Source organism: Lonchura striata, chromosome 5, assembly GCF_046129695.1.
Source record: "Lonchura striata isolate bLonStr1 chromosome 5, bLonStr1.mat, whole genome shotgun sequence".
Classification (NCBI taxonomy): Eukaryota; Metazoa; Chordata; class Aves; order Passeriformes; family Estrildidae; genus Lonchura; species Lonchura striata.
In genome coordinates this window covers 72,349,574-72,360,464 of record NC_134607.1, presented here as the reverse complement: position 1 = coordinate 72,360,464, position 10,891 = coordinate 72,349,574, and the positions used below count along the sequence as shown (strand labels likewise).

Below are 10,891 nucleotides of genomic sequence, written 5' to 3'. Positions count from 1 at the left end.
TCTTTGGGATCAGGGAGAGGCGGTGACACTGAGGGGACACAAATGTTTGGGATTAGGGAGCAGAGGTGCCAATGGAGCTGCCTCTGAAGGGACACAAATGTTTGGGATTGGGGAGCAGAGGTGACACTGAAGGGACACAAATGTTTGGGATCACGGAGCAGAGGTGACACTGAAGGGACACAAATCTTTGGGATCGGGGAGCGGCGGTGACACTGAAGGGACACAAATCTTTGGGATCAGGGAGCAGAGGTGACACTGAAGGGACACGAATCTTTGGGATCGGGGAGCAGAGGTGACAATGGAGCTGTCCCTGAGGGGACACAAATCTTTGGGATCACGGAGCAGAGGTGACACTGAGGGGACACAAATCTTTGGGATTAGGGAGCAGAGGTGACAATGGAGCTGTCCCTGAGGGGACACAAATTTTTGGGATCAGGGAGCGGCGGTGACACTGAAGGGACACGAATCTTTGGGATCGGGGAGCAGAGGTGACACTGAAGGGACACAAATCTTTGGGATCACAGAGCAGAGGTGACACTGAAGGGACACAAATCTTTGGGATCGGGGAGCAGAGTGACAATGGAGCTGCCCTTAAGGAGACACAAATCCTCGGGATCAGAGCTGCGATCTGGGAGCGGCGGTGACACCGGAGCTGCCCCAAGGGGACACAATTCCCCGGTGGCCCGGCCCCTCTAAGGCCGCTCTTCTCTGATCCGACCCCTCCCTCCTGCTGGAAACGCCCAAATTCCCGGGAAGCTGCGGCTGCTCCAGCCCTGGAAGTGCCCGGGGACAGCGGGAGGTGGCACTGCCCGCGGCACGGGTGGCACCACGCCCTCGTTACGGCCCCTGCCACCCCAACCGTTCCAAGGTTCCGCCGCTCTGTGACATCAGCCCGGTCGGTGGCACCGGAGGTGACAGCTCTGCTCCACCTCTGCCACCTGCGCTGGCAGCGATGGCTTGGCTGAGACTGCTCGTTCTGCTGGCCCTTGTTGGGCCCGTGTGGACCACCTGGGACACCTGCAGGTCAGTGGCCCGGGGGGCTCGGGGACACTCGGGGGGTTCCCTGGCACAGAGGAGCCCCTCGGGGTCCCTGTCCCTGCTGTCCCCGAGCAGGGCGGTGATGGCTCTGTGCTTCCAGAGGCACCTGCGGGCTCCGGCCCATGGCCTTCGACCACAGCTCTGTGGCTGCTGAGTACTCCCAGGGCGAAGACTACGAATCCTTGGATCCTTCCGAAGGTTCCTCCCAAAACAAGGGTGGCTCCGGGGTCCACCCGGGGGCCTGGCCCGGCGTGGTCAGCGTCCAGGCCACCCTGGAGAACGGCACGTGGCACATGTGCTCGGGGGCACTCATCCACCCCCAGTGGGTGCTCACGGTGGCACAATGCTTCTTCGGGGCTGGGTAAGGAGGAGCAGGGTCGGGGGTGTCCCCACAGCGGGGACAGGGATGTCCCCAGAACAGGCTCAGGGGTGTCCCCACAGCAGGGACATGGGTGTCCCCACAGGAGAATCAGAGATGTCCCAACAGCAGGGATGGGGAAGCCTCCAGAAGAGAGACAGTGATGTCCCCACAGCAGGAACAAGGGTGTCCCCTCAGGAGGATCAGAGATGTCCCAACAGCAGGGATGGGGAAGCCTCCAGAAGAGGCTCAGGGATGTCCCCACAGCAGGAACATGGATGTCCCCTCAGGAGGATCAGGGATGTCCTCACAGCAGGGATGGGGAAGTCTCCAGAACAGAGTCAGTGATGTCCCCACAGCAGGAACATGGGTGTCCCCTCAGGAGGATCAGGGCTATTCCTTGCAACAGGGACAGGGATGTTCCCTCAGGAGGATCAGGGATGTTCCCTCAGGAGGATCAGGGATGTGCTCACAGCACGGATGGGGAAATCTCCAAAACAGGCTCAGGGATGTCCCCACAGCAGGGACAGGGGTGTCCCCCTCAGGAGAATCAGTGATGTCCCCACAGCAGGGACAGAGATGTTCCCTCAGGACACTCAGGGATGTCCCCACAGCATGGATAGGAAAATCCCCCACAGCAGGGATAGGGATGTCCCCTCAGGAGGATCAGGGATGTCCCCACAGCAGGGACAGGGATGTCCCCACAGGAGGATCAGGGATGTCCCCACAGCAGGGATAGGGATGTCCCCTCAGGAGGATCAGGGATGTCCCCACAGCAGGGACAGGGATGTCCCCACAGGAGGATCAGGGATGTCCCCACAGCAGGGATAGGGATGTCCCCTCAGGAGGATCAGGGATGTCCCCACAGCAGGATCAGGGATGTCCCCTCAGGAGGATCAGGGATGTCCCCGCAGCACAGAGAGGTGCCCAGAGCACGAAGGGCATTGTGCTGCCACATCCCTCGGCTCTGCTCCCTGTCACCCCTGTCCCCACCTGCTGCTCCTCAGGGACATCTCCCGGTGGGAAGTGGTGATCGGAGCCACGGACCTGAGCCAGCCGGGCCCCGAGGCCGAGCTGCGCCACATCCAGTCGCTCAAGATGCACCAGCACTACGACCCCACCACGGCCAGGAACAACATCGCGCTGCTGGAGCTGGACCAGCCCGTGGAGTGCAGCGACTACATCCAGCTGGGCTGCGTGCCCGACAGCGCCCTGGCAGTGCCCGAGCTGAGAACGTGCTACATCGCGGGCTGGAGAGCCGCCCCGGACAGCGGTCAGTGCCCGGCCGGGCCGAGCCCGGAGCCGCGGGAGCCGGGCCCCGTGTGCCCGGAGCTGCGGGCAGGGACGCGGCGGGACGGGGGCGCGGGGAGGTGCCGGTGCTCAGCGCCCGCTGTGCCCGCAGCCCCCGGCCCGCGCCTGGTGCTGCAGGAGGCCAAGGTGCGGCTGATGGACGTGCAGCTGTGCAACAGCAGCCGCTGGTACGGGGGGGCCGTGCAGCCCCAGGACCTGTGCGCGGGGTACCCGCGGGGCGGCATCGACACCTGCCAGGTGGGGCTGGGCCCGGGCTGGGCACGGGGACCGCGAGCGGGCACGGGGACCCCGGGACCCCCCGAGCCGGCACAGGGACCCCGGGACCCCCCGAGCCGGCACGGGGACCCCGAGCCAGCACAGGGACCCCGGGACCCCCCGAGCCGGCACAGGGACCCCGGGACCCCCCGAGCCAGCACAGGGACCCCGAGCCGGGCACAGGGACCCCGGGACCCCCCGAACCGGCACAGGGACCCCGGGACAGCACAGGGATCCCGAGCCGGGCACAGGGACCCCGAGCCGGGCACAGGGACCCTGGGACCCCCCGAGCCAGCACAGGGACCCCAAGCCGGGCACAGGGACCCCGAGCCGGGCACAGGGACCCCGAGCCAGCACAGGGACCCCGAGCCAGCACAGGGATCCCGAGCCGGGCACAGGGACCCCGAGCCAGCACAGGGACCCCGGGACCCCCCCGAGCCAGCACAGGGACCCCGGGACCCCCCGAGCCGGCACAGGGACCCTGGGACCCCCGAGCCAGCACGGGGACCCTGGGACCCCCTGAGCCAGCACAGGGACCCCGGGACCCCCCGAGCCGGCACAGGGACCCCGGGACCCCCCGAGCCAGCACAGGGACCCCGAGCCGGGCACAGGGACCCCAAGCCGGGCACAGGGACCCCGAGCCAGCACAGGGACCCCAAGCCGGGCACAGGGACCCCGAGCCAGCACAGGGATCCCGGGACCCCCCGAGCCAGCACAGGGACCCCGGGACCCCCCGAGCCAGCACAGGGATCCCGGGACCCCCCGAGCCAGCACAGGGATCCCGGGACCCCCCGAGCCAGCACAGGGATCCCGGGACCCCCCGAGCCAGCACAGGGACCCCGAGCCAGCACAGGGACCCCGGGACCCCCCCGAGCCAGCACAGGGACCCCGGGACCCCCCGAGCCGGCACAGGGACCCCGAGCCCAACCCTGCCTTGGCACCCTCTGGGCCTGGCCCGGTGCCCTCCCAGCCCCGTGTCCCCACCACTGACGGGTGTCCCTTCACCATCCCCCTGTCCCTGTCCTGTCCCATGTCCCCAGGGCTGTCCTGCCCTTCCCCAGTTCCCAGATCCCTCTCCTGTGCCTCCGTGCTGCCCTTCCCTTCCCCTTCCACCTCTGAATCCCCTCGGGCCCAGCCCAGCCCAGGCCACCCCCGTCCCACCCATGTCACTGCTCCCTGCCCGTCCCCATCCCCATGTCCCTGTCCCTGTCCCTGTCCCTGTCCCCATCCCCATGTCCCTGTCCCCATCCCCATGTCCCTGTCCCCATCCCCATGTCCCTGTCCCTGTCCCTGTCCCCGTCCCCGTCCCTGTCCAGGGGCTCCTGTTCCCTTTCCCATCCACGGATCCCTGTCCCGTGTCCCAGGGCTGCCACTCCCCCTCGGTGCCTCCCTGTGCCAGTGTCCCCCTGTCCCCAAACCCCATCCAGTGTCCCCATAACCCCGAGGTGTGGCTGTGACCCCGGCACAGCCCCTGACCCCTCTCTCCTGGCGCAGGGGGACATCGGGGGTCCCCTGGTGTGCAAGGACAACGGCGGTGACTACTTCTGGCTGGTGGGACTGGCCAGCTGGGGCAAGGGCTGCGCCGGCGCCAAGCGGCCCGGGGTGTTCACCTCCACCCAGCACTTCCACACCTGGATCCAGGTGCAGATGGGGCTGCTCCCACCAGAAGCCGACACTCCTCCACCCGAGCCCTTCCCCAGCTCGGAGAAGGAGCCCCAGGCGGACTCGGAGGATGAACTGAATCCCAACCCCGAGGACTCGGAGGATTACACGGGGGTTTCGTTCCAACAACAGATCCTGGGGAAATTCCTGAACCTGCTGCTGGAGCTCCTGCAGTTCCTGAAGGGAGAGAAAGCCTGAGCGGCGGGATGTGCCGATCCATCCAGTTTTGGCAATCCTGCCCTGCTGGGGCCGTGGCTCTGGGACCAGGCCAGCCCCGGTGCCCAGGGCTGCTGTGCCCTGCCCACGTTCCTGCCCTGCGCCCGCCCCGATGCTGAATCCAGTTTGTTGTTGAATTAGAGTTGTTCCAGTTTCCAGTTTGCCGCCGTGTCCAGTTTGGTCTTTTGGGAAAAACAAGGGTGGGACAATCTGGGGAAAAGGGAGGGGTTGGGCCTGGTTTGGGGGGACACGAGGGGGAGCCAGGGAAGGGGAGGATGGGCCTGGAGGTGGAGAGAGGGAGAAACTTCTCCAGCCCAGGCTGCCCCAGCAGAGCCTCAGGGAAAAGTCCTGGAGAGGGGCAGGACCGGGCACAGCTGGAGCTGCCATCCCGGAGCCCTGTGGAGGTGCTGGAGGTGCCCCCCTGAGCTGCTCCTGCCACCCAGGGCTGTCCCCTCTGTCACCAGCTCGTGTCCCTGAGGCTGCCAGTGTTATAAATTGAGGCGAATAATTTGATTCAGCCTTTTAAGATCAATTAATAATTTTATTAATTACAGCAAGCGATAGCAAGCAAACAGCAGCTTGGGAGCCTGGCTCCACCAAAAGCTGACAACCTTTTTTCTCTTCAGTCCCTTTTTATCCAGCACAAGTGGGGGTGATGGATCTCCTTCCGCTGCGGTTATCAGTTCCAGCAGAGATTGGTTTCACAAGTGGGGGTGATGGATCTCCTTCCACTGCGGTTATCACTTCCAGCCAGTCCTGCAAGATCTTTCACAATCTTTGTTTGCGGTTACCAGCCTTGCCCAAGCCTGCAAATTCCATGCCCCGACCCCCCAACCCTTTTATCCAAATTTCATACTTTTGATGAACAAACAAGTCAATGCAGTTTTTCACACCAGGACCCATCCCAGTGCCCGTGCTGTAGAACCGGGTCCAGGCTCTGCTCCGGGGCTCCCGGCAGCGGCGGCAGAGGAACGGGCAGGGACCGACCCCAGGAGGCAGCGCTGCCCCGGGCAGTGCCCAGCCCTGAACGGAGACCGGGGCGGGGTGGAGTCTCCTCCCTGGCGATATTCCCGAGCTGCCCGGAGGCCACCCGTGCTGTGCCACGTCCCTCCCTGGCACACCCATTCCCAGCCGCCCCATCCCGTGCCCGGCGCGGCCGCTCGGGACTACAACTCCCAGCACGCCCCGCGGCCGCCTGGCCGCCATCTGCATCACGTGATCGGCTCGGGCACTGCCGGCACCGCCCGGGACGGCACCGGGACAACGCCGGGACAACGCCGGGACAGCACCGGGACAGCGCCGGGACAGCACCGGGACAGCACCGGGACACCGCTAGGCAGCACCATGGGGCCGCAGCGCCGGTACCGTCCCTGCCTGCTGCTCCTGCTGCTGCCGCTGCTGCCGCCGGTGCCGCCCGTGAGCGCCGCCGCCGCCGCCGCCGCCCGGCCCAACTTCGTGCTGGTGCTGGCGGACGATCTGGGCTTCGGGGACCTGGGCAGCTACGGGCACCCCTCGTCCGCCACGCCGCACCTGGACCGGCTGGCGGCCCGCGGGCTGCGCTTCACCGACTTCTACAGCAGCGCCGCCGTCTGCAGCCCGTCCCGGTACGGCCCCCGCGGCGGTGAACCGGGAGGGACGGGGATGGAGCTGGGTGAACCGGGAGGGACCGGCGGGGATGGAGCTGGGGTGAACCGGGAGAGAACGGGCGGGGATGGAGCTGGGGTGAACCGGGAGGGACGGGGATGGAGCTGGGGTGAACCGGGAGAGACCGGCGGGGATGGAGCTGGGTGAACCGGGAGGGACGGGGATGGAGCTGGGTGAACCGGGAGAGAACGGGCGGGGATGGAGCTGGGTGAACCGGGAGGGACGGGGATGGAGCTGGGTGAACCGGGAGAGAACGGGCGGGGATGGAGCTGGGGTGAACCGGGAGGGACGGGGATGGAGCTGGGGTGAACCGGGAGGGAACGGGCGGGGATGGAGCTGGGGTGAACCGGGAGGGACGGGGATGGAGCTGGGTGAACCGGGAGAGAAAGGGCGGGGATGGAACTGGGGTGAACCGGGAGGGACCGGCGGGGATGGAGCTGGGGTGAACCGGGAGGGACGGGGATGGAGCTGGGGTGAACCGGGAGGGAACGGGCGGGGATGGAGCTGGGGTGAACCGGGAGGGACGGGGATGGAGCTGGGGTGAACCGGGAGAGAACGGGCAGGGATGGAGCTGGGGTGAACCGGGAGGGACGGGGATGGAGCTGGGTGAACCGGGAGGGAACGGGCAGGGATGGAGCTGGGGTGAACCGGGAGGGAACGGGCGGGGATGGAGCTGGGGTGAACCGGGAGGGAACGGGCGGGGATGGAGCTGGGGTGAACCGGGAGGGACCGGGATGGAGCTGGGGTGAACCGGGAGGGATGGACCTCCGGGATAAACGGGGGAACAAACTTACCATGTCCCGGGATAAACGGGCAGTAATGGACCTGCGGTGTCCCGGGATAAACGGGCGGTGATGGACTCGCAGTGTCTCAGGAGGGATGGCGGGACAAACCTCCGTGTCCCGGGAGAGGCAGAGGGATAAACCCACCGTGTCCCGGGACGAACGGGCGGTGATGGACACGCGGTGTCCCGGGATAGACGGGCAGTGATGAACCCGCTGTATCCCGGGATAAAGCGGCAGTGATGAACCTGCGGTGTCCCGGGATAGATGGAGGGACAAACCCACCGTGTCCGGGGATAAACGGGCGGTGCTGTCCCCGCGGTGTCCCGGGACAGACGGGCGGCGCTGTCCCGCGGTGTCCCGGGACAGACGGACGGCGCTGTCCCGCTGTGCCCGCCCTGTCCCCGCGGTGTCCCGGGACAGACGGGCGGTGCTGTCCCCGTGGTGTCCGGGCTGTCCCGCGGTGTCCCGGGACAGACGGACGGTGCTGTCCCGCGGTGTCCGCCCTGTCCCCGCGGTGTCCCGGGACAGACGGACGGCGCTGTCCCGCTGTGCCCGCCCTGTCCCCGCGGTGTCCCGGGACAGACAGGCGGCGCTGCCCCGCGGTGTCCCGGGACAGACGGGCGGCGCTGTCCCCGCGGTGTCCCGGGACAGACAGGCGGCGCTGCCCCGCGGTGTCCCGGGACAGACAGGCGGCGCTGCCCCGCGGTGTCCCGGGACAGACGGGCGGTGCTGTCCCCGCGGTGTCCCGGGACAGACGGGCGGTGCTGTCCCCGCGGTGTCCGCCCTGTCCCCGCGGTGTCCCGGGACAGACGGACGGCGCTGCCCCGCGGTGTCCCGGGACAGACGGGCGGTGCTGTCCCGCTGTGCCCGCCCTGTCCCCGCGGTGTCCCGGGACAGACGGACGGCGCTGCCCCGCGGTGTCCCGGGACAGTCGGGCGGTGCTGTCCCGCTGTGCCCGCCCTGTCCCCGCGGTGTCCCGGGACAGACGGACGGCGCTGCCCCGCGGTGTCCCGGGACAGACGGACGGCGCTGTCCCGCGGTGTCCCGGGACAGACGGACGGCGCTGTCCCGCCGTGCCCGCCCTGTCCCGTGACCGTGCCCGTGTCCCGCTGGCTCCGCAGGGCCGCGCTGCTGACCGGGCGGCTGCCGGTGCGCTCCGGGATCTACCCGGGCGTGTTGGAGCCGGGCTCGCGGGGCGGGCTGCCGCTGGCCGAGGTGACGCTGGCCGAGCTGCTGAAGGCGCGGGGCTACGCCACGGCCATGGTGGGCAAGTGGCACCTGGGCTACGGGCGGAACGGCTCCTTCCTGCCCCTGCACCACGGCTTCGACGAGTTCCTGGGCATCCCCTACTCCCACGACCAGGTGAGCGCGGGGCTGGGCGGGCACCAACCGGGGCTGCGGGCACCAACCGGGATGGGGGCACGAACCGGGGATGGGGGCACGAACCGGGGATGTGGGCACGGCCCCGGGATGGGGGCATGAACCGGGGATGTGGGCATGAACCGGGATGGGGGCACGAACCGGGATGGGGACACGGCCCCGGGATGGGGGCACGAACCGGGGATGTGGGCATGAACCGGGATGGGGGCACGGCCCCAGGATGGGGGCATGGCCCTGGGGCTGCGGGCACGAACCGGGGATGCGGGCACCAACCGGGATGGGGGCACGGCCCCGGGATGGGGGCACGAACCGGGGATGTGGGCACGGCCCTGGGGCTGCGGGCACGAACCGGGGATGTGGGCATGAACCGGGATGGGGGCACCAACCGGGATGGGGGCACGAACCGGGGATGTGGGCATGAACCGGGATGGGGGCACCAACCGGGGCTGCGGGCACCAACCGGGATGGGGGCATGAACCGGGGATGTGGGCATGAACCGGGATGGGGGCACGGTGTCGGGGATGTGGGCATGAACCGGGGCTGCGGGCACCAACCGGGATGGGGGCACGGCCCCGGGATGGGGGCACGGTGTCGGGGATGTGGGCATGAACCGGGATGGGGGCACCAACCGGGATGGGGGCACCAACCGGGATGCGGGCACCAACCGGGGATGTGGGCACGAACCGGGGATGCGGGCACGAACCGGGGCTGCGGGCACCAACCGGGATGCGGGCACGAACCGGGGCTGCGGGCACGAACCGGGGCTGCGGGCACGGCCCCGGGATGGGGGCACGAACCGGGGATGTGGGCACGAACCGGGATGGGGGCACGAACCGGGGATGTGGGCACGGCCCTGGGGCTGCGGGCACGAACCGGGGATGCGGGCACCAACCGGGATGCGGGCACCAACCGGGATGGGGGCACGAACCGGGGATGTGGGCATGAACCGGGATGGGGGCACCAACCGGGGATGTGGGCACGAACCGGGGATGTGGGCACGAACCGGGGATGCGGGCACGGCCCTGGGGCTGCGGGCACCAACCGGGATGGGGGCACGAACTGGGATGGGGGCACGAACCGGGGATGCGGGCACAAACCGGGGCTGCGGGCACGGCCCCGGGATGGGGGCACGAACCGGGATGGGGGCACGAACCGGGGATGTGGGCACCAACCGGGGCTGCGGGCACAAACCGGGGCTGCAGGCACCAACCGGGGATGCGGGCACAAACCGGGGCTGCGGGCACGGCCCCGGGCTGTGGGCACGGCCCCAGGCTGTGGGCACCAACCGGGGCTGCGGGCACCAACCGGGGCTGCGGGCACCAACCGGGGATGTGGGCACGAACCGGGGATGCGGGCACGGCCCTGGGGCTGTGGGCACGAACCGGGGATGTGGGCACCAACCGGGGCTGTGGGCACGGCCCCGGGATGGGGGCACGAACCGGGGATGTGGGCACGGTGTCGGGGATGTGGGCATGAACCGGGGCTGCGGGCACCAACCGGGGATGCGGGCACCAACCCGGGATGGGGGCACGGCCCCGGGCTGCGGGCACGAACCGGGGATGCAGGCACGAACCGGGGCTGCGGGCACGAACCGGGGCTGCGGGCACGGCCCCGGGATGGGGGCACGAACCGGGGATGTGGGCACGAACCGGGATGGGGGCACGAACCAGGGATGTGGGCACGGCCCTGGGGCTGCGGGCACGAACCGGGGATGCGGGCACCAACCGGGATGCGGGCACCAACCGGGATGGGGGCACGAACCGGGGATGTGGGCATGAACCGGGATGGGGGCACCAACCGGGGATGTGGGCACGAACCGGGGATGTGGGCACGAACCGGGGATGCGGGCACGGCCCTGGGGCTGCGGGCACCAACCGGGATGGGGGCACGAACTGGGATGGGGGCACGAACCGGGGATGCGGGCACAAACCGGGGCTGCGGGCACGGCCCCGGGATGGGGGCACGAACCGGGATGGGGGCACGAACCGGGGATGTGGGCACCAACCGGGGCTGCGGGCACAAACCGGGGCTGCAGGCACCAACCGGGGATGCGGGCACAAACCGGGGCTGCGGGCACGGCCCCGGGCTGTGGGCACGGCCCCAGGCTGTGGGCACCAACCGGGGCTGCGGGCACCAACCGGGGCTGCGGGCACCAACCGGGGATGTGGGCACGAACCGGGGATGCGGGCACGAACCGGGGCTGCGGGCACGGCCCTGGGGCTGTGGGCACGAACCGGGGATG

The 10,891-nt window shown here is 69.1% G+C and overlaps 2 protein-coding genes across 2 annotated transcripts in view; both read left to right on the top strand.

Moving 5' to 3' along the window:
- The first annotated feature begins 1,331 nt into the window (after positions 1-1,331).
- LOC144246292 (acrosin-like) lies at positions 1,332-4,822 on the top strand. The gene is made up of 3 exons (XM_077783164.1): positions 1,332-1,399; positions 2,404-2,944; positions 4,457-4,822. The coding sequence occupies exons 1-3, from the start codon at positions 1,332-1,334 to the stop codon at positions 4,820-4,822; spliced, it is 975 nt and encodes a 324-aa protein (XP_077639290.1).
- Positions 4,823-6,069: 1,247 nt separating this feature from the next.
- The window catches only part of ARSA (arylsulfatase A), a 14,694-nt gene continuing 9,872 nt past the window's right edge, over positions 6,070-10,891 (top strand). Inside the window, exons 1-2 of the mRNA XM_077783729.1 lie at positions 6,070-6,444; positions 8,391-8,631. Of these exons, the coding sequence (XP_077639855.1) occupies positions 6,185-6,444; positions 8,391-8,631 (501 nt within the window). The 5' untranslated portion in view covers positions 6,070-6,184. The remainder of the gene's footprint in view (positions 6,445-8,390; positions 8,632-10,891) is intronic.